Raw genomic sequence first — 23157 nt, 5'->3', positions numbered from 1 at the left:
TCCTGTGGGATTTATGTTTTAAAAGCCATGGAAACAGCTCTGTAATAAACAATGACTGTGAAATCAATATAATTGCGAATACAACCATGTTTGAAGAGATCCAGTATGTTGGTCCTTTATTCACATTAACGTACCTTTTCTTGACTTTTCGCAGCGTAAATCGTATTTACAATATTTGTCCTATAAACATTACAGTGAATACATTTTCACATTCAGCTGTGCTCATTTGCAATTTCCTCTTATCTGGTGAACCTCCAGGGGGCGCTTCAAAAACCACAGGCGCTATCACAGGTTAAGAACCGCTGCCTAATGCTGAAGGAAGACACAACAGGTGTTCTTCGTTACATATAACCGAACAATTCGTTTAAAGTCATTCGATAAACCTTACAACACAGACAACAAAGGAACGTTAACGTGACGAGACATAACGAGACGCGCACCGACTAAAAAAAAGCATCGATCGACTCCATCTGTAAAAGGGGACGCCTTGTTGTCGCGCCACATGGCTCATGGCATCGTATTATGGATGATTACCTCATGTTGAAGTCAAATAACAATGATGATGACGTTTGTCTTCAACCAGAAACAACCCGTGTTCAGTCACTACGTCTTCTGAACAGTCAGCACGACGTCTGTTCTAACAGCGCTGATGAACATTATGCTGGTCGTCGTGGTGTGAAGCGAGATGTGATCCCCTCCAGGTGATCGAGATCACAGGGTACCGCGCTCAGCTGTGCGACTACCGAAAGAACCGCATGATGGCGATCGCTCCCAAACTGACGGTGATGGTGAACGGTGCTGTCGCGACCCGATTTGGACTCAGAAACCTTATTTAGAATACACATGCGCACAATGGCGTCCACGTCCCGTCCTTCAACGATTTAATATAAGCAAATATTTTAACGGTTTACGTTTCATATACGTTATTGCTGCACATATTGATGATAAGGGCTGAATGAATCTTTTTTAGTTGATTGATGTATTATTACGTTTCAACTCAATTATGCCCTTGAAACCAGCTTTCTTACTTTTGATCAGTCAACATTAAAATCAGATGTTAATGGCCAAAACAAGTAAAACTCTACATGTCCTATCAAGTGTGAGTTGATTTCTCAGAATTGCTGAAGTGCTGCTAAGCAAGTCACTGAATCCTCCAATCACATGTGTGCAGCTGGCTGTGACCTCTGACGTGCTTGTGTCTATGTGTCTTTGAAACAAGTTATTGATGACGACGACGCTTCAGTGATAAGCACATTGGTGTCCAGGAGGGACATGGATCAAGTTTAAATATCTTTGATTGGTAAATGAGCTACACCCTCATTATAATCAGTCAAATGCAAAAATATTTACATCCTTTGCAAATGTTCTTAGCATCAAAACAGGAGCAGACAAACTATTTCAGTCCATCGTCTGAGCCTCTGACATGAGATTTCAGTGAGAACATGCAGCCGATAAAGACTGACAGAAACGCATTTTGTGAGTATGATATTCCCATTTTTAGAAAGCTGAATACGAATCTAAGGACTATTTAATCAGAACATTTTGTACGGCACTCACATGTTTGATGAGTTTAGAGCGAACAAGTTAAGTGAGTTTTCATTCTAAGGCTGGAAGTCAGAGTTGAGAGAAGTCTATAAAAATCTCCCAGAAAGCCATTGGTGCAAGAACTCGGATGAAGACTCCCCAAATTAGATATTTCCAGATATGTTCCTGAAGGAAATATGCAGTTTTAATTTCAATTAGTAGTGTTTTATCCTTCACACTTTGTTGGTACATGTTCATTCTCAGGCATTGTCTTCCAGTTATGGCTCTTATTATTTTTAGTAGGTAAGATTTGTTTATTTGGGTCCTGGGGTCCACATCTAAATACATACATTAAACATTACATATATTATTTCAAGATCCATTTGATTCATGTTTGCAACATCATTCAAATGCCTTTGTTATATTTGCCAAAGTCACACATTCCCAAAAGTCAACTGTGCTACGAATAAAAACAAATGTCAGAAATGCAGATATCCTGGACACCTTTTGTTCAGTATTCTGGTATTAAAACAAATCTGTGTTGCCAGGAGAAGTATGGACACTTAACTTTAGTTTTCTTACATTCCAGCTGCTTCTATAACAAATGTAGCAAGAGATGGAAAAGCAGTGCAGAGCAGTGCACTGGGTTATGATGGTCATGCTCAGAGGGCCATTGATGGGAACACAAACCTTACTCTTACTTAATCTTACTCCGATGGGTACTGCTCCTTTCTGTACATAATGGCAGTCCAACCCTTGATTGAAACTCAACCTGCCAGGTGTCTACAGGATTAGTTACATCAAAATCAGCAAGAGAGATGAACTTGAGCGGCTCAGCGGTGCTGAGATCAGCATCAGCAACTCAGCAGACAACGACAGCAACACCAACCCAAGGTGATCCTGCAGGAGATGATTGTGATCCCTCTTCTGTCTTGTTCATTCATCTTAATAATTGATATCAGATTGATGTGATCGGGCTGATAGACTGATCATCTCTGTAACCCTCCAATAAGTTTTACTCTCTGGCTTTAGGTGTGCTGTCATCTCCTCCATCTCATCTGCAGGGACCCATACCTTTCAGTGTGGTGGGATGGTAGGTCGGTTTGTCAACCTTTACCTTCCCGGCACTAATAGAATATTAACGTTGTGTGAGGTTGAAGTGTACAGTGGTAAGTGATGAGCAGCTAACTGATGTTACATCCAGTAGCAGTGTGACTTTAAAGTCCTAAGTGAGGATATGTAGATAACAAAGCCTGAAGAGTGTGACTGGTGTCCTGTTCCACATTTCTAGAAGGGGTCCCATCTCCACCCACCATCACTGCTGTGGTTGGGCAGAGGAAAGTGACAGGGGTGAATAGGAAGCTGTGCTGGTCGGACGCCCTGTTCTACTGCAGAGATCTGTGGGAACAGCCTTCAAGGGCAGAGGGAGGTGGAGGAGATGCTGAGTGACACCTCCTTTCCACTCACCAAACTCCTTTGGCTGGGACTACGCAGGTACTCTGATATAGAATAGCAAGGATGAAGGTTCAGCTTCCAAAGATCATCTAGACATGGAGAAACCTTTATTTCTAGGCACACACAGCTGTCCCAATTCTTCTTATATTATGTATGTAAATGACAACAGTCTCTTTCCTGAGATGTTAATTAAGAACCTTCACCATCAGTTGTTCTGTCTTTTCACCCAGCTTGACAGTCACACTGGCAGGTTTGACTTGAATCTTCTACAGTCAAGCTGTTTGATAAGATAAAAGTACAATTAATTTGTCATTTGTCATTGCGTTTCTGATGCAGCCCTAGCACGCAGCCGTTGGCTTGGGTTGCCGTCACAATGCTATGCAAATGTAGTGTTAATAGAAGACACAGGGCGAGCCGGGTGTACTGCAAATAAGTGTCTCTTTCTGTGCAGGCCTTCCTCCATTCTCAAAAATAATTCTCTATGATTAGTTTGATATCGGTACCATTTATAACACCACTGCACCACGAGGCAACCATCTGGTAGGTTAACTACAGGCCATTAAGGAGGCAATAATAGTCAAACAGAAGTTACAATCCATAAGCTCTAGTTGTGACAAACTTTCATGTTGACAGGAAGGACCTGCGTCTTCATGGGAATCTGCTGCAGTTTATACCCACGACCTTGATTTGTCTTAATTCAGCTGATAATGCGTTTGTATACATCCATGCCTATACTATTTATTGCCCCAAATGTCCATTATGCCATTCCATAGGTACCTGATGGACGGCAAGTAGTTCTAGATGTCAGGTGAGTCCCTGAGTCCCACCTATTTGGCAGCTCACGAGTCCCTGCGGACTCATGTACCAACTTCCTGTGGCAGGATCAAGACTGTGGTTCACTTCATCTGTCTGACAGGTCAGGATCCAGTCTCATCTTCCTTCCTTTTACTCGTAGACTGACTAAATTGTTTGCTGATCATCAGGATCACATTCAAAACTCTCCAAGTTTGTCAGCCAAATATCAGCCTCTGTAGTCTGATTTTCTGTGCATGAGAGACAATTCCTGAAAACCTGAGGCACATTTGTGTTCACAGTTCTTCACCCCTCCCTCTCTTTGTCGTCACAGATCCTCATGAATGTGTGACCAGAGTTAAGTTCTTCAGTTCATACAGCGGTACTGACTCAGGCTGCTTACATTCAGTCAGCAGACACTGTGTGGTTCGCTTGTAACTGTATCCAAAGCTGTAGTAGGATAGCGCCCTCTGAAGCAAGGAGCGCACTATGGTTTGTCTGTGGTCTGGTAAAAGAAGGCTACTCTGTCAAGATTGTTTTCTATGAAAATAGAGATGAAATTTTGCAGATCCTGTGGGATGTTTGGGGAAGGTTCTCATCTGTTCTACCAATGCATGCCAAACATCTAGAATTTTAAGTGCATTTGTGGTTGCAAAAAATCTTTAATTCCTTTTGTTCACACACAACGAACGAACGAACGCGCGCGCGCGCGCGCGCGCGCGCACACACACACACACACACACACACCTTCTTGACTTGCGACTCACAAAGCTTTTTCCATATTTGTAAATAAATTAATTTCCACATGCACAATTTCAGTGTGTTTCTTCGGGTTAACTTCCACTTATTTGATGAACCTACAGGGGTCGCTTCAAACACCACAGGCGGTACCACAGGTTAAGAACCGTCTTAAGGAAGACATAACCTGGTTCCTGGTAACGGATAACTGAACATTTCCGTAATGTCGTCGTTATGTTACGTCATTCAATAAACCTTGTAAGGGGAAAGTGAAGGTTGCCAGACATGAGGAGATGACCCCAGATTAACCGCTTTCGATCGACTCAATCTGTGATCAACACAAACGCCTTGCTGCAATACCACATGGCTCTGTGAGAATCAGAAGTGTTGTGAAGGAGTAACTCGCTATATCATCTTATCATAGCAGTCAAATAAAAAAAGAAAATGTCGCAGTTACAAGCGCGGTTCTTCACTGATAACAAAAGGTGAGCATTGGCCTCATTTAATATGCATTAAATATAAAAAAGGCGTAAATAGCTAGTTAGCGGGGCTAACTCGCTAGGCTACATATGGTTAATAACGTGGAATGTAAGAAGTTACCGACATGTTTAAAGAATTAACCAATCGTGGACTACCACTGCTTATTTGTACTTTATTTATTAACCCTTAACGATGGCTTCAATATTTTCGTTTTGTAGATATGTTTTAGATGATGTCCCATTTTCAATCCCAGCCGGCTCTGAAGTGCAGGACCTCAGCAGCCTCATCAATAAGCTACTGGAGGCTAACAATGGTACAAAAAAGACAACTACAACTCCAAACACATACTACTGTAACATGTTTACCATTAAAACACATCTACATTTCACGCTTGATTATTGGCTAAGCAGATTCCAAGTTCATGTCAGATCCAAGTGAGCTTACACTGGCTGTACAAACTAAGCATTTATAATATGTACGTCGAGTTCGACTCCTTTGAATGACCGCAACTTGATTTTACAGCTTCCCACAGCAAAGTGGATTTCGACTTCCTGGTCAGGGGTCAGTTCCTGCGTATGCCACTGTCCACTCACATGGAGACGGAAGGCATGTCAACGGTAAGTTTAGCTTGAACTAGATAAGAGAAGACAGAAAGATCTGCGGGAGATACAAATTAAGATGTGATCATTGTCTGTGTGTTTCAGGAAGAAGTGGTGGAAATAGAGTACGTGGAGCGGATCACAGCGCCTGAGCCTGAGGAGTGTATGATGCATGATGACTGGATCAGCTCTGTAGATGCAGATTCCGAATGGTCAGACTGAATTGACATCACAACGAAGTCAGATATACTCCCGTCATTGGCATTGACACTACACCTTTTTATGTCTCATCTGTCCCCCTGCAGGATCCTGTCTGGGTCGTATGACAAGACAGCAAGGATCTGGTCAGTTGAGGGCAAAGCGGTGAGGACGGTGGCAGGACACACAGACGTGGTCAAAGATGTGGCATGGGTCAAAAGAGGCAAGTTTAGTATTTGTAATCCCGCATGTCTGTACATTCAGAAATCACGTCTGACCACCTTTGTTTATCTTTTTCTTGCAGACGGCCTAACCTCTCTGCTTCTGACGGCCTCCCTGGACCAAACCATCCTGCTGTGGGAGTGGAACTCTGAAAGGAACAGCGTGAAAGCCAGACACTGCTGCCGGGGACACACGGCGAGCGTTGACGCCATCGCCACAGACCCCACAGGCACCAAGGTAACAAAAGAGGGGCGGAGAGTCGGATGCAGGGGAAGGGATGATGGAGGCGTCCATTTATCAGTCAAGTTGTATTTGCTTTGCCTCCACTAGTTTTGCAGTGGCTCCTGGGACAAAATGTTGAAGATGTGGTCAGCAGGTGGGTGTGTTAGCAAATATGGTCAAATCCCATTTGAGTGGTTATAGACTGAGAGAAGCTTGATGGCCTGCAACCTTTTTCTGCTGCCAGTGCCCACAGACGAGGCGGATGAGGTAGAAGAGCCCGCCGATAGACCGAGGAAGAAGCAGAAGACTCAGCAGTTGGGCCTGACCAGGGTGAGTACCCAAAATGCCTTGCATAGTTTGCATGGATATGTACACTATCAAAACAAAGCAGCAACTCTTATGGTCTTTAGGCACCTGCAGGGACGACATCAAGCCAACCAGAACTTTGGTCATATGGACGCAAATACTGCAGAGATCAGACTTGTGAAAATCCCATTGCCTGCTTAACTTTTTGCCAGCTTATTTCTAGGTTGTAAACGTGAAATGCCATCCTCTTTGCTAAAAGAGGCAGCAGTTTGCACATTAAAAAAAATATACAATCCTTTCCTTTTCACCTCAGACCCCCCTGATGACTTTATCTGGACACAACGAAGCTGTGTCCTCTGTGCTGTGGTGTGACAGCGAGGAGGTGTGCAGCGCATCCTGGGACCACACCATCCGAGTGTGGGATGTGGAGACCGGAGGCACAAAGACGACACTGGTAAGATGCGCTGGCGGCAGGTAAATGGGCATCAAAGCTGAGTGAAATACTGCCGACTTACATTCACTTTGTCCTCTCCACAGACGGGCAGTAAAGTGTTCAACTGCATCGCTTACTCGCCGCTGAGTCGACGTCTCGCCTCAGGCAGCACCGACAGACATGTCCGACTGTGGGACCCTCGCACCAAAGGTACATGCGTCTATGATTTTTACCCTTAAGTGTGTCTATGTGTTGATGACGCGTGGAGATGAACACCTTTTGCTTGCTCTCCTCTCCAGATGGCTCTCTCGTGCAGCTCTCTCTGACCTCCCACACTGGTTGGGTCACCGCTGTCAAGTGGGCGCCCTCGCATGAGCACCAGCTGGTCTCCGGTTCCCTTGACAACCTGGTCAAACTATGGGACACCAGAAGGTCTGTGAAGCAATGTCGTTCACGCTGTGTATGTAAAACCGACCTAAGAAACGCGTCACAGTACGTGAAAGGTCTCCCAGGCAGGATGTCCTCCCCATTCCACATATGTAGATAACCTTCCTGTCTCGCAGCACTCCCACAATCAGTACATTAACATCACCGTGTTGTCTTTCAGCTGTAAAGCTCCTCTGTACGACCTTGCTGCCCACGAGGACAAAGTGTTCTGCGTGGACTGGACAGACAGCGGGGTGAGACGGCATACAATTTAGTAGGACAGAGTGTTGTTAAACAAAGCAGACAGTCAATGTCTAACTTCCTCTCTCCTCCACCTTTCTCAGCTGATGCTGAGCGGCGGCGCAGACAACAAACTGTACACCTACAGATACTCTGCCTGTCAGACAGACGCAGGGGCGTAAGGCTCATACGCCAAGTCCATCACCCTCAGCGGACACATGGACATTTCTAATCAGTGTTGTGACTGAAGAAGAAGAAGAAAGTAGCAGTGATGTGTCTTTCCTGCTTTGTTTTTCTTATTCTTTAGTATGGTTTTTGTTTCCCACAACCCAAGAAAACTCTTCTAAATTTGTCCTCTTAATGTCATCTCTTTCTGTTGTCTTCATCATTTATTGTGCTTTTGTAGTTTTATAACCAAGAGTATCAGAAAGAAACAAATATATACGAATATATAATACACCTATTTCTATAATGAAAAGTGCAAATAATGTTGAAGTATTTGATTTTTTTCTGTGTGTTCCCTTTCCTCTGATTGATGAAACAATGCAGTTTCCATTAAAGCTCATCTGTCGTCAGTCTTGAACAAGTCACATTTGGATTTTCAACTTTTTGAAAGGCAACAAAAACTCAACTTCTGAGGAATAGGAGACATTTTCCCCAGAGAGAGCAGGAAGGAAAGAGGTGTCACTCTGTTCTTAGTTTACCAGCCCATGTGCAAACGTATTCTGACCTCCCCGACCAGGCAAGAACAGAGCAATTAGACAACGCAATGTATCTAAAAAATGTATTTCACATTGTTTCTCCACATTCTGCGCAACTGTAAAGTAGGCACCTTTACAGAATCGCGGCAGTGTGTCTTCATCACTAGTGATCACTGGTACAGAAAACGATTATTCATCACCAATAACGCTATTATACCAAACCAGACCGTATAAAATACTCGCTCTTTAAAAATATATTTCAAAACAAAACTAAAGTAGGCACCTTCAACTGGACATGCAATGTTTAAGGGCCTGGGGGCAGAGAGTTTGTTTCGCCAAAATAAGCGCGGGATTTTTCTACGGAAACCGGAAGGGAACGTGAACGTGGTTCCGACATATCAAGATGTTTAAGTTTTTGTCGAATAAGTCAGAAGACATAACATAACTTTACGTTCCTGCAGGTACACAATATTAAAATGACAATGCAATGTGTATGAAGCTTTTAAACTGACATATTTGCCTCCGTTGTTGTTTTGAATGTTTGAAAGGAGCTTTGAGACCATTTAGGTTTCCTGTGTTTTGGTTCGCTGCTGCTTGTATTTGTACTTGAATATGGAGCAATTTAAGGGTTTTCTGGTTTTTATGTTCTATGGCAGTGGAACCCAAGTTTTTTGTGAATAATAAATACAACTCACCAAAACGCAGAATCAGTGGGAGCCACTGGTTTCCCTCCAACGAGACGGTCCTATCTCGGGGGTATGGGACACAACGACTCCCCAAGTTGTGGCCCTGGTGTCCAGGTTACTCCAGTGCAGAAAGCCCCGCTGAGAAGTAGAGCCGGCCGACTGAGGAACCGGTGTTGTGTTGTTTTTAACTGCAGCCTCTCCCCGTTCTCCTTTATGTTCATGTCTTTTTTTCTTTTTGTAAATTCCACAGGCTCGTCTTTTTTGTTACAGTTTGAAGGCTTTTTACCGCCTAATTTCTCAACCTGCCGCCATTTTCTGCTGAGCGGCTTGGAGCAGGTGAATCACCTGTCGCAGTATTTTCAATGAGACTCCTGATATATTTTCTTCTATACGGAGCTTTATTTTTGTTGCCAGTCTCATGCTCTTCTGCTGAGTCATCATTGGGCCATTTCCCATTTTCAAACCACCTCTCCAGAGACGTTTGTATTTGACTCATTTTATCTAGTTTAGGGACCTCATGTTTCGGGCATCACAGCTCTGACACAGACAGGTATGTGTCAAGAAGAGGCACACAAGGAAGTGATGGAGAGAGAATCCGGTTATTTTTCAAAGTAAAACACCCTTCAGACTCGGATAGTCCGTCAGATGGAAATAAAATGAGTTATGTTGCATTTATACATTTTCGATTTGGGTACCGCTGGTTTATGATTTGTTGTGTGACTGTGTTTCTGCTACTGCAACTTGTTCTGCTGCTCGTGGTTGTAATTAATCTACTTACGTGTTTTATTTTCGTATTCTGGATGTGTCTGTCAAGTGTTACTTCCCTAGTCAAATAAGTACATTTCAGTAAATTTACCAGAAATTAATCTACAAATGCATCTCAGTTCAAATAGTAGAAAGCAGTCAACCTAAGCAACACTTCACTCCATTAACACAGCCAAACAACAACAACGCAATTTAGAAACAGATAATCTGCTCATTGGACGATCTTTGGTCCATCACCACTCATGAGCGACCCCGTGTGGTCAAATAGCGCCACAACTACTTTGCATATCCTGTTTCTGTGACTCAGATGATGATGATGATGATGGCTAGTGGGAGAGGAGGCTAACCGAGCTCTTCTGCGTCGATGCTCGGACCGAGCTTAACTCCAGGTAGAGTCGCCATCTGGTCACCACACATTTGATCAATTTATATCCCAAAAGCAGACATTAATGTTCATGTTCCTCTGACGTTTTCCTTCAGCGACACCCGCTAGCTTAACTGCTAAACCCCGATTGCCAGACGTTTTCCGGTTTTAGTTGCTGATATTGTTAATTTTAAGCTTGCGTTGAAACTATTTACAACAACACTAAGCTGTCCTAGTGGTTATTAAACTTTCCCGAATTGTTTTCCGAGTCGTTAACGGATATTTTCCCGTCACCGAAGCCGCTGCTGTGCCGCCAGCTGGCTCTCCTGTCTGTGCGCCTCCATGTTAGATTAGCACTTTAGCTCTAAACGCAGATGTTCACTCTGACCATAATCGCGTTATAACTTTATTATAATTGATGCGCAACAGCTGCCAGTTCCGTTATGACGTGTATGGCCTTGAAATAATGGAACATACAGGTGTCCCTTCACTTTAACATCTCATTTGATACTGTAATCATATGTTGGCTGCAGTTAATTGTGTTTAAATGACCTTTATTTGTTATTTTTGCAGGACTTACAAAGACGGATATTGAATGATGGACGGGTAGGTGACACGAAGCCCTTACTTGCCTTAGAAACAATCAAATGATGGACTTAATGGAATGCCACACACAAACACACACACACACACCTGTATATACACTTTTACTACACTCCACACTCTCCTTCGGCGTCTCTGTTGCAGGTTTGCGGGCGACATGCTGAGCGGTGGCCGGGCTCTGCTGGCCGGCGACGACAGCTCGGTGATGGCCCGCATGCAGAAGAAGTTCTGGAAGACCAAGCAGGTGCTCATCAAAGCCACGGGCAAGAAGGAGGACGAGTACGTTGTGGCCTCGGACGCCGACCTGGACGCTAAGCTGGAGGTAGACGGAGACAGGATGTGAAGGCCAGGTTCTGCTTCTTTACATCCAGCGGAACGTTTTGTAATTCACTGCTGGGTTTGTTTTACTCATAGGAGGCAGGTTTGGTTAGATTTTAACTGAATAACTGCTTCCTTGCAGGTTTGATAGATGTTGTTGTTGTTGTGGTTGTTGTTGTTGTTGTTGTGTACAGGTGAGCTGCTTTGTAGGTGTTGCAAGAGAAACATAGTAAAGTGGCACAATAAATGCTTCAACTTGGGAGAGTCTCAAACCTCGCCGTTCCTCTGGACAGTTCAGACTGACTGGAACGCGGACAAGCTCGTGTTCCGCGCACTGAGGGAGCCTTTGTTTGCTCTGGAGCCCAAGATCTGAGCTCCTCTGTCCTCCTGTGAGACAGGAACGCAGAGAGAGATGGAGGGAGAGGGAGAGAGGGGACGGAGACAGCGAGGTGGATGAAGTGTGCGAGGCAGGAAAATCCAATCCAAAGACCAGTGTGCCCCTTTAACAAGCTTCAGTCTGAACCTGATTCCTCTTTGAGAGCAGTAAAGCACTGAACCCAGCGCAGTGGATTAGATTTGGAGGACAGCAGCCTGACCGCTAACCTGATTTGATGAGGTTTTATCGCGGCGTTGCCTTCAATGCTCTTTCTAATTACACACACACACACACACACCTGCTCTGCTTTGGCTTTGCTTGCGAGTCGCTCCAATGCACAATTGCATCAGAGTCTCTCCCATATTTCCCCTGCTAAGCTTCAGGTTTAACGTCCCTCTGCTGGTGTCGTTACAATGATTCTTTCTTTCTTCGTGTCTTCGTTTCTTTGCTCCTAAACTGGGAGGATGTCACATAGAGGAGTAACAGAACTCAAAGGAGGACAGTGTGTGTGTGTGTGTATGTTTGCCTTGTTGACACGTCGCTCTGACAGCTGGAGCGATTGCCATTAACACCAGCCAGTTTGATATTTGGCTCCTGTCGGGGCCGCGGAGTGAAGGTGGCGACTGTTTAATCTGCAGTTAATCAGTAACTTGGAGCTCGAAGGAGGAAGAGCCGCGTGGAATCTGGCCAGACTTCACTGGAAAAACTTGTTGGTGAAACGGCTAGTTTTCATTCCTCCGTCGTCCCTGCTTGTCACGCTTGTTGCTGGGCGAAACCGTAGAACATGAGGAGGGCGAGTGTTGACCTTTCGCCCCTGGTTTGAGCGATGAAGGTGACGAGCTCACCCATGTTTTTTTCCCGTCTCCGCAGTTCTTCCGCTCCGTCCAGTGCTCGTGCACGGAGCTCCTGAGGGTGATCGAGAAGTACCAGCAGAGGATCACACGTGAGTGAGAGCCGCGGTCCGCACGTGACTTCATCTCTTAATCTAGGTCTTAAACGTTGACCTCTTCCCCTCCATCCTCTTCCTCCCACCCCAGGCTTGTCCCAGGAGGAGAATGAGCTCGGCCTCTTCCTGCGCTTCCAGGCGGAACACGATCGCACCAAGGCAGGGAACATGATGGACGCCACCAGCAAGGCCCTGTGCTCCTCTGCCAAACAGAGGTCAGCCTGCTCCAACAAGCAAACCTGCTGGGTAGATTTCAGGATCCAATATGACACATGACACCAATATCACACATTCTCTCTCTCTCTCTCTCTCTCTCTCTCTCTCTCCCTCTCTCTCTCTCTCTCTCTCTCTCTCTCTGTCTGTCCACCATAGGATGGCACTTTGCCCGCCGCTGCACCGCTTGCAGCAGGAAGTAGAGACGTTCCGGCGGCGCGCCATCGCCGATACCCTGCTCACCATGACCCGGATGGAGAAGGCGCGCACCGAGTACAGGGGAGCGCTGCTGTGGATGAAGGACATCTCCCAAGAGCTGGACCCCGACACGTACAAACAGCTGGAGAAGTTCCGCAAGGTAGGGGGACGAGTGTGTGTCTGTGTGTGTCTGTGACCTTTTTCTAGGCTCTGTGCGTCTTAAGTTGTTGTTTCTTCTGTTGCCATTTCAGGTCCAAGCCCAAGTCAGAGGCTCAAAGGGCCAGTTTGAGAAGCTGAAGAACGACGTGTGTCAGAAGGTGGACATGCTTGGAGCGAGCCGCTGCAACATGCTGTCCCACTCCCTCTGCACCTACCAGGTGTGTGTGTGTGTGTGTGTGTGTGTGTGTGTGTGTGTGTGTGTGTGTGTGTGTGTGTGTGTGTGTGTGTGTGTGTGTGTGTGTGTGTGTGTGTGTGTGTGTGTGTGTGTGTGTGTGTGTGAGCGCGTGCGCGCTGTTTCCGATCATCTCTCCTCGTCTCCCCCCCATGTCAGACCACCCTGCTGCAGTTTTGGGAGAAGACGGCCCACGCCATGTCCGGGATCCACGAGACCTTCCGAGGACACGTCTCGTATCAGTTCACCACACTCAAGGTAGACAGACGGGGGAGGACGGGGGACGCGAGGCAATCGGTGCGTCGTTGTCGAAGGCGGTGCCTCACTGTGAATGTCTTTCGTCCCTCCTGCAGGATCTGAGGGACCCCCTGGAGGAGCTGGCAGAGGCGCAGCAGAGGGAGAGCAGGAAAGGAAACGCGGCGCGGAGCAAGACGGACAGGTGAGCGAATGCACATGGCGATGGACGAGGTCAACTCCTGAGGTCAACGCCTTCTCATTTTCTCCCCTCCCTATTCCCCTCAGTCTGGTGTCCTTGGATGACGACAAGCCGCCCGGAGGTGCGTCTAACGCTGGTATGTAGCGCCCCCCTGAAGCCGGACCAAACGTTGATGACTTTTGTTTTGGTGGGTTGGATCACTGCTGCTGGTTTGTGGTTTTCTCCCCGCAGATGCCGCCCGCAGCACCACCGGGCAGAGCCAGACCGGTGACAACAACGGTAAGTGTGTATGTGCTTGTGTGTGTGCCGAGAGTCTCTTGTGTTAGCAGCACAGGTGTGTACGCTGGCATCTTGTGTCGCTTGATGCTGTGCTCCTTTTGAGTCTTTCTGTGTCTTGAATGCTGCCACACTCGCTCACTGCAGCCCCGCCCCCCCCGAGTGGAGGCCTGGGTGACGACCTGATGCTCCTGACCTGTGACCTGCCGCAGGCCCCGCCCCTCCCAAACACCTCAAGCCAGCCACCATCGCCTCCTCTTCTTCAGACGGGAGATTTGGAGGACACCTGGAGTTTTGGAAGTTTCCAGTCGGGCTCCTCGCTGCTTCCCTTCACCGGTAACCAGGCTGGCGAGGGACTTCCTCTTTCCTGGCGTTTCTTTCTCGCTTTCTCTGCGGTTTCTAACAAGTGGACTTGCTGGATCAGGCTTCACTCATCTGACCTTTGTGTGGATGTTGCAGGAAAGCACCTCTACAGGGATTGACGTCTTTAAATAGCTTTCTCCGTATCACACTTTGGATCTTCTGGGCTGAAAGGCTTCTTTGTTTGCTCTTTCTCCACCTCTCCTTTCTTCCTCTGTGCTCTTATTTTGCAACCGTGTAAGCGCGCTTAACGTCCCCTTTCCCGTCTGACTCTAGGTGGGGACCTGCTCTCCGACGTTCCATCTTTCCCACCCGACTTTGCCGCGCTGAAACTGGAGGAGGAAGACGGCGAGAAAGGCGACATATCTTTCCTCAACGACCTGCTCAGCCCTGGCCCAGGGGGCACCGACGAGTTCAGCAGGGAGTGGCAGGACGCTTTTGGCATATTTGAGCCTCCGAGCAGCACAGGAACAGTCGGCGGCCCCGGACCCACACCCGGACCTGAACCTGCAGCCCGGCCAGCCTCCGGACCCCCAAGCCCCACAGGGTTTCTGCCATCTCAGCTGCTGGATCACAGCCTGAGCTCCACAGGTGAGACACACTGCACCCTGCTGGCTGGATGGCCTCACTGCAGCACAGTGTGTGTGTGTGTGTGTGTGTGTGTGTGTGTGTGTGTGTGTGTGTGTGTGTGTGTGTGTGTGTGTGTGTGTGTGTGTGTGTGATTCCTATCTGAAAACACTTGTGCTTTTCAGGCTGGTCCACGCCGCCCATGTTTCAGGCTCCGCCCCTTCAGCCTCCATCCACCCTGAACCAATCAGCTCAGCCGGCTCCAACTTCAGCAGCAAATGGTAAAGTTACACACCTGAACCTGAACGATAGTAGTTGGGTTTTTTTTTCACTCAATTTGATCGTGTGTGTGTGTGCGTGTGTGTGTGTGTGTTTGCAGCCGCACCAGCTGGATCCAGAGACATGTCTGCCTGGTTCAACCTGTTTGCCGACCTCGACCCCCTCTCTAACCCCGACGCCATCGGACGCTCGGCAGACGAGCTGCTCAATGCCTGAAAATGTGTGTTTGTGTGTGTGTGTGTGAGAGAGCCTGTGTGTGTGTGTGTGTGTGTGTGTGTTTGTGTTTTCTCCAAATTATGAGAAGGAGGAAACAAACATCTGGAGTCCATCTTGCTTTTCTGGCAACTCCCTCGTAAATGAACCTAGATTGTCAGTGACACACACACACGCACACACACACGCTTCTCTTTGTGCTACACTGGAAGTGTGTGTGTGTGTGTGTGTGTGTGCGTGCGCGTGTGTGCTCTCGTCTTCTGTTTGTGTTGTACGGGTGTGTGTCTGTTTGCTGTGTCTGACTGTATATACACACACAGACATACATACAAACACACTCTTACAAGGGACCCAGGATGTGAAAAGGTCCTCTTGAAACGGTTTGTGTGTGTGTGTATTAGATGTAAACATGGTTTACACATGAAGGAACAGTAATCACACACCCAGTTCTCTCAGCCGCGACAGGACGTTCCGTTCTGAGCGCTCCAGCTCCGGGTGTTTCGCGACGCTAAAACGTCTCCGATTCCAGACGTTTGGGCCTCTGTCACTGATGATTCACAATCAGGAAACCAGTGTGAAGGAGGAGTCATGTGGGGATTGTTTGTGTGTGTGTGTGTGTGTGTGTGTGTTATTTTCTTAGGACAAATCTACAATAACAGGATCTGAGATGCATCAAAGTATATTTATTTACAGATTGTGTCTCTGTCGTCACACTGCTATGTAAAGATGAAGACCAAATCATGAATGTTCACGACGTGTTGACGTGTCACATGTTCCAAAAGACCCCGTGTGGATTCTGTGTTTGTGTGTGTGTGTGGGAGGAATCATGATTAATGAGGACTGACTAATTGAATGTTTAACTTTTCTTACTACTGATCACGTATTTGTCATTTTGTTTATTCAACGCGCGTTAAAGGGACAAGATGAATTTATCCGACCTGACTGCGACGCGTTACTGTGGCATTCATATCGTGCCGTTTGTGTTTATGCTCGTCACACTGTTACAGCTGTACTCACGCTATGAATAAGAATGTATCTCTCCAATCAAATACAAACATGCTTTATTTAATTCAACTATGCCTTTTATTTCACTCAAGGGGTTTCAACTTCAAAACTAGGAAAACTTGGCAGTTCTGTTTTCAATAAACTGGACAAGCAAACAAAGAGTCTGAGTCATGGTGTTGTGTGTGTGTGTTTGTGTGTTTTTTTTCATGGGCCTCATTCTGCTGCGCTTCACTTTTAAAAATGGAAATAAGAGTTTTCCCCGTGAGGTTAAACGTGTTTGTCACCCAACAAATGACACCCACGCGTCTCTCATCTGCTACAGGTTTATGTCATTCACGTCGTTTCCATGGCGAGGCGACACACACTCACACACGGCAGTTGTTGGGTTTTGCTCCTCACCGAATTGTACAGATTTGTTTTAAGTGTATCACAACAACCTGAGATGGACGATCAAAGCAAATGTTACTTTCTGGACCCAATTTATGCATCCAGCTCAAAACGAGTCTGATAAATAAATACAGTATAGTTATTATTCACAATAATGAGACGTGTAGTAATTCACAGTAATCGAGGGGGGGGGGGGGGGTTATATGGTACAGTCATTCAAATACATATCCATCAACCAATAATACAAACACAGTGTGCCTCTATGTACACCAACCCTATACATTCCTATCCTGGCAGGCACAGTCAAGTAGTGATGACACATATACAGGGCGGAGCCTCAGCATGGAGGGACGGTGAACCCAGAAGCCCGGAACGGGGAATCCAACCTCTGCGGAAGGAATTTTGAGTTTAGTTTGAATTTTCTTTGAGCATTTCAATTCCCACATTTTAATCGAAATTGAAGTATAATTGAATGATTGAAACAAAATTGGCCAAACATTTGCACCTTAATTCAGTATTTACAGAAGTGAACGCCCCCGCTGGACATCCCAGGAACTGCAGGCTAGCGCTGGGAAATGGTGTATTTTTTATTTTTATTTTTTTTCAATGGAAGGCGTCTGGACCTACGAGGCTTCTGGGCACGTCGTCAATACACAACAACACGAGCTGAGTAACACGTTGGGGGGAGGGGGGTTCAAACGTGTTACGACTACGACTACCAGTCAGTATCAGAAAGTGTCAGTGGAAAAGTACAAAAGAGACGTCTGGGTTTTGCCTCAAAAGACGGTGTGGACGCGTCTGCCCTGCCTGTCTGTGTGTGTACCTACAGCCCATCGCAGCCCCAAGATCATGCGTATGTGTGTGTGTGTGTGTGTCGTGTAAAAAGGGGCGAACGCGATCCGGGGGAAACAGCGGTGGAAAACATCAGGCACATTTCTCCGTCTTCCTCCTTTCGGCGACCCTTCAAGTTTTTGCTACGATGTATCTGGCAGCACCTGTTTTGGAACTACGTGGTCGATCTCCCGGTCGCTATGGAAACGAGCGGCCTGTTGTTTTTTTTTCTGTAATGGAAGGCATACTTCAGAATATCAAGAGAAATAAGTCGAGATAGAAAAGAGATATGTCCATGGAAAGGCGTCATGGTATAACACGATGAAATCAAAGAGTTTGTCCTTCGCACTTCTCCGCACGAATTACAGCAATAAACCGCAGGACAAAGCGATGAAATGTGGACCGCAGGGACCTGTGCGGGGCCGCAGCACTCCCACGTCAGCGACGGAGTCATGAGAGGAGGAGAGGCAGTGGGAAGCGCTTTTTCACCAAGGTAAGGATGTCGGAGAGCAGAGCTGGCATGCTGAAGGCATTAGAGCAGAAGGGTTTCAAAAGTCTCCAAATGTTTGCTGATTTAGTGGTTTTGTTATCGTCTTCTTCCTCTTCTCCTCTTCGGGTTGTGGTATAACCAAAGTCCCTGGCGCCGTCAGAAGCTCTCGGGCTCCTCCACCAGGCAGGGCTGCGTGGACAGGGACGGGGACAAGCTCTGCAGCCGGCCGCCGCCCAGAGGCACAAGCGACGGCGACAGACTCCGGAGGCCCGGACGGAAGTTGAGCTCGGGCGCCGGCAGCAGCGGCTTGAGGATGCTGACCAGGCAGAAGGCGGAGCCGCTGTTGGGGATGAAGTTCACCTTGTTGCGGTCGGGGCACAGGAAGGGAGGGATCTCCTGCAGGGGTTTGGGCCTAGAACACACATCAAATATTATCTTCCACTGCTAAATAAGGTTCATCAGCATGGCCCGCTTTTGGTAATGTGACTGAAAGAGCGCCGACTCACATGGACTCCTCGAACACTTTGATCTTCTCGCAGCCTTCGGGCGGCTCCCTCTTGAACATGTAGCTGTTGTTCGGTCTGGGGGAGGCGGCGTACTTGGGCAGCGGGGAGCAGGGGCCCAGCTCTGAGGACAGACACAGAGAGAGAGAGAGAGAGAGAGCTGGAGGTCAGAGGTCAGACTCCCTAACAGATCAGAGTCGCCCTCCTTGCATGATCTGCCCTCACCTTTGTCCTCGTACGGGCTGCCTCCTCCGGCGTCGTTGAGCACGGTGAGGTAGGAGGGCGAGATGGAGTCGGGCCGGCTGCTGCAGTTGCTGTGGCTGCTGCTCAGGCCGCCACCGGAGGGCGTCTGCGTGTCGATGCTGCGGGTGCTGCTGCTGCGCTGCGGGGGGACCGGCGGGGGGGCGCGGTGCCCATCTGGGACGTCCTGCGGCTGCGGCACGGACACACGGCACAAAAGGAGGTCACAATAACAACAATGAACCACGACGGCTTAATCCCCCCAGCTCGTGTGTGAAATTAAATCCCGAAAATGATCCCCGCTATGATCGCTATGACAACGATTGACTCACAATGATGACCTCCTCCTTTTCGGGCGTATCACGGATGATGATGCGCTCGATCTCCTGGTTGAGGCCCTCCACGCTGTTGCGGAAACGAGGGGCGGACGACTTGGATATGGGGATGGGTATCAGAATGGTCTTGGGCATAGGCGACTACAATACACACAAACACACACACACACACAAGGATCAGAAACCACCAGATTCTCATCCCTTCATTTTCTTTCCTTCTCTCCTTTCTGCGCCACACATTTCAAATTAACAGGACACACACTCACACTCACACACACACACCAGTGTTTGTCAGAGTCAAACAAGGACGCCCGGGAAACTGGGACGTCCTGGAAACTCCAATCATCCGACCCAGTTTGCTTTCAGGGTTTAGCCAAAGGTATTACAACACACACACACAGACACGAACACACACACTCATGCATCCCGTCCGCATCAATTACCTGCGACTGGATGATGGTGTGGCTGCCATTGAAAGGGGACTTGCGGTCTTTATCCCTCCGATGGCGGCTGCTGCGTTTGCTGCGCTGAAGCTGCTGACGCAATTTGGCAATCTGGGGGGAGAGAGAGAGAGAGAGAGAGAGAGAGAGAGAGAGAGAGAGAGAGAGAGAGACGCCTGGGGTTAAGTGACGCTCATCCACGTCTCACCGTTTCTGTCTTACGAGTCATTTATTTGGTTTCCCAACAAACCAGAAGAACGAGAGCAAACAGACCTCCTTGAGCTGGTCGGTGCTCCCACAGGAGGCCGAGCGTTTGTGAGAGCCCCTCCTCCTCTCATCTGCCCAGGCCCTGGGGGTCTGACACACATAATCACACAAATAATTCAACAAAAGGAGCCATTCTTCTTTGAGCATTAATCGAGTATTTACTACTAAAGTACAGGATGTGAGAACTTCCTTCCCCACCACTGCCACAAACCCGCCAATAGATGATGCAACCATCTGAAATCCCTGTTCACCTCTTTGCATTGAGTTCACAAACACAATCCAGTACACACACACGCGTGAACACACACACACTGACACAAACCATCTAAAGGGTCCTGACCTGCGTGGCTTTGTCCCTCATGTAGGGAGCGTGCTGGTGCTGGCTGTCGTCCTGAGGCCAGGGATAGACAGCGAACGCGCCCTGCGTGGGCCACAGCTGGACGCGGTGGTGGGAGGCCGAGGGGAGAATGGGGAGGCCAGAGCTGGGAGGAGGGGGAGGAGGAGAGGACGCCCGGGGGCTGCGGCGGAGAGCTATCGGAGCAGCGGGAGGTGAAGGCCGCCGACGCTGCCAGGGGAAGAGAAGGGGAACGAAAGACAGAGACGTCGTAAACAAATGAACAGACACACAGCTGTTGTGTAGGATAAGCTGACGGCTTCGCTCTGTCTAGTCTGGGTTTGAGCCCAGTGTGTGTGTGTGTGTGTGTGTGTGTGTGTGTGTGTGTGTGTGTGTGTGTGTGTGTGTGTGTGTGTGTGTGTGTGTGTGTGTGAGTTGTGTGTGTGTGTCGCCCGACTGATCTTAATCTGTCCCCTCCCTCAGAGCGGATGTGCCCCTCTCTAAGGCTCACACAGCCCCTCTGGTTAATGGCATTAAAACAGCTTAGAGCGGCCGGCCGGGTTGCGGCAGGGCAGCGGCGGAGGGCAGGTGCCGCTTTCTGCCCGACTGACCTCGATTCAGAGCGGCGCCACCAAGTGTATGAATGTTTTATGGCGTTGCGGGTTACCGTGGGGTCCATAGACGATGTAAACAAGACGCTTACGATACTGATTTTAAAGCAAATTCTACACACTTTCCCATAGTGAGTCTTTGCTACATCAGTAATAATCACATTGACTCATTTTTGGGGGTTATAAAGTCGTTAAGGATTAAGGAAAGGACATTTGGTGCACTATGTTCTGGAAACAAACCTCCTCATTTGCTTTGATACACCTAAACTAAACATAATCTCTGTTTACGCCATGCTGACGATGAAATATAATGGAAAATAAGATGCTTTTACACACACCAGAACAGAATACTACATGTGGTGAACTGTGGGAAATCAGCAGAGGTCAAAGGGCAAAATAGCTCCTATAGTTTACATATGCTGCCCCTGATTTAGATCTGTGGAGGCATTCTTCTCCCAAAGAATAGATTATTTCCTCCCCTGAACCTGGGGGTAATAGCGTATAAAGCTGTGCTTGTGGAGCTGAGAGTGTGTGTTAATTTGATCCAGACATGAGACGCTGATACGCTAAACATCTTGGCAAAACGGCGTCTCCTTCCTCTCAGAGAGGGAAAGACAGGATCTCACAGAAACGTGGCCTGTTGCCTGCACACATGAACCCTAATCAGTGCTGACAATAACATATATGCATGTGTGTAGCCGCGCACACACACACACACACACACACACACACGCGACAACGGGGACTGGCAGCTCCTGTCCACCATCTAAATTTGGCAGGGACTTGGACAGCACTCATTGCTGTTGCTAGGGAACGGGGGCCGACTGGTTTTCATTAGCACACAGTTGCCGCATGTTTGTGTGTGTGTGTGTGTGTGTGTTTGGGTATGAGCGGCCTACAACAGATTGCTCCCCCCGTTTATTTTGACTGCTGCTTTTCCTGTCTCAGTCTGTTCACAGATCAGCAACCCACTACACAGTACTGATAGCAATACTACTACTAGTAGTAGTAGTAATAGTATAACGGCTCAGAGTGCTCATATTTCAGCTAAGATTCAACATTGATTCACAATTTTGATTTTATTACCTTAAAGAGATGATTCAGCAGGTTTAACTGTGAGTGAGTGAGTCATCGCCGCCATCATGTGCACGTATATGTGGAGTATATGGATGAAAATGTCATAAAATATAAACATTTATTTTAAAATGTGTTGTCTGGTGTGATTAAATGAACATAAAGTGGAGATGCTGCAAATGTGCATAAGTGATGCGTTTGATGTACGAATCCAATGCAGGATGATTCACTACATAGGGAAATACAGCGATTACAATGTGGGCCTATCTTGTTTACTACACACGCGCGCGCACACACACACACACGCACACACACACACACGCACGCGAACGCACACACACGCGCACGCTTCATCACACACTCGCCATGCTACTATACACATGCTCTCTGCATCCCGCACGCGCTCACCTGCAGGAATGTGACCGAGGTGTGGTGCGTTTGAGGGGCATGGAGCTTCTCAGCAGCTGGGGCCCTGTTGATGTCTGCGGCTAGTCAAAGATGCTAAGAGCCGGTGGGAGCAGGCGAGGAGGAAGAAGGCTACAAATGAGGAAATTCCACCAGGATAGAAGCAGCCAGACATGGATAGGATCATAGGAAAACCTTGGTGGAGCCAGTAGGTGCCAAAATGGGCGTCGCTGTGTTCGCACCCAGCCTCCTCCTCGTCGGGGATGGATGTTTTTCACTCCTGGTTGATGCGGCACGACGGTACGGCGGCTACACGGCGCTATCGGGACGCGGAAAAAAACGCTGAAAATGTAAAAATGCAGCCGGACTTCGTCAGGTGTGTGAGACTGACGGGGAAATAACAAAACGACGTAAAACACCGAGGAGACAGAGAGAAGACGGCGGTGATGCTCTGATAACCTGGGCTGACGCGACGAGGACCAATGTCAAGCGCTCCGCGTGCAATGGAGTAAGTTCCTGTTGTACCTTTAAAAGTAAAAGCTCCAGGTTAGGATTTATACTTTTCACGTCAGATAACTTTGCATGTACATCGTATAGTACTTGTTATATGAAGCGTGGATACCTTACCTTTACTTAAATAATCTACCATCATGTCTGTTCATGTTTCCTTGGTGTTCATGACTGGGCACCGCCTCCATCGCTTTCAAAGAGAAATTTCAAGTGTGATGCAAGGGTGTGACTACAATCGCAAATGTTTGAGGCCATGCGGGACCGTGCGAAATATAAGTATATACATCTTAAGAACGTTTAGCATTGCGTGAAATCAACTTCAGTCATATTTTTGGGATTTTCCATCGGCGAATCGAACTTTATTTTGAAGGTAAACCTTCCGTCTCTCTTATTGCTTC

The 23157-nt window shown here is 47.6% G+C and overlaps 3 protein-coding genes and 1 long non-coding RNA gene across 5 annotated transcripts; 2 read left to right on the top strand and 2 right to left on the bottom strand.

Annotated features, from left to right (window-relative positions):
* Positions 1-4815: 4815 nt before the first annotated feature.
* wdr12 (WD repeat domain 12) lies at positions 4816-8210 on the top strand. The gene is made up of 13 exons (XM_076148841.1): positions 4816-4994; positions 5208-5302; positions 5512-5606; positions 5694-5800; positions 5894-6009; positions 6091-6245; positions 6339-6384; positions 6475-6560; positions 6850-6990; positions 7074-7179; positions 7269-7401; positions 7577-7649; positions 7740-8210. The coding sequence occupies exons 1-13, from the start codon at positions 4954-4956 to the stop codon at positions 7815-7817; spliced, it is 1272 nt and encodes a 423-aa protein (XP_076004956.1). The 5' UTR covers positions 4816-4953; the 3' UTR covers positions 7818-8210.
* LOC142999344 (uncharacterized) lies at positions 7964-8982 on the bottom strand. Its single transcript, XR_012963304.1, has 2 exons — positions 8524-8982; positions 7964-8410 (listed from the first exon to the last, which is right to left on the bottom strand). It is a non-coding gene; the product is annotated as an uncharacterized LOC142999344 (long non-coding RNA).
* Positions 8983-10069: 1087 nt separating this feature from the next.
* ical1 (islet cell autoantigen 1-like) lies at positions 10070-16441 on the top strand. Of its 2 annotated transcripts, XM_076148796.1 has the most exons (15): positions 10070-10176; positions 10725-10757; positions 10899-11076; positions 12319-12391; positions 12486-12609; positions 12767-12965; positions 13057-13182; positions 13356-13454; positions 13550-13635; positions 13719-13768; positions 13864-13911; positions 14056-14244; positions 14545-14859; positions 15021-15116; positions 15215-16441. In XM_076148796.1, exons 2-15 carry the CDS (start codon positions 10747-10749, stop codon positions 15328-15330), a joined length of 1710 nt encoding a protein of 569 aa, XP_076004911.1. In that variant the 5' UTR covers positions 10070-10176; positions 10725-10746; the 3' UTR covers positions 15331-16441. The 2 variants fall into 2 exon arrangements, with proteins under 2 accessions (XP_076004911.1, XP_076004912.1); XM_076148797.1 differs by lacking the exon at positions 14056-14244.
* Positions 16442-16529: 88 nt separating this feature from the next.
* Positions 16530-22336, bottom strand: fam117ba (family with sequence similarity 117 member Ba; the record flags this gene model as incomplete). Its single annotated transcript, XM_076148798.1, has 8 exons — positions 16530-18452; positions 18547-18667; positions 18769-18976; positions 19116-19259; positions 19562-19672; positions 19832-19915; positions 20166-20390; positions 22253-22336. Coding segments are annotated over 8 exons (1233 nt in total), but the record flags the coding sequence as incomplete, so codon positions are not given.
* Between the last annotated feature and the right edge of the window lie 821 nt (positions 22337-23157).

The sequence above is a fragment of the Genypterus blacodes genome, unplaced genomic scaffold (genome assembly GCF_046128005.1).
Source record: "Genypterus blacodes isolate CSIRO-AG114 ecotype Tasmania unplaced genomic scaffold, CSIRO-AGI_Gbla_v1 ptg000043l_1, whole genome shotgun sequence".
NCBI lineage: Eukaryota > Metazoa > Chordata > Actinopteri > Ophidiiformes > Ophidiidae > Genypterus > Genypterus blacodes.
This window is presented reverse-complemented; position numbering and strand designations above follow the sequence as displayed.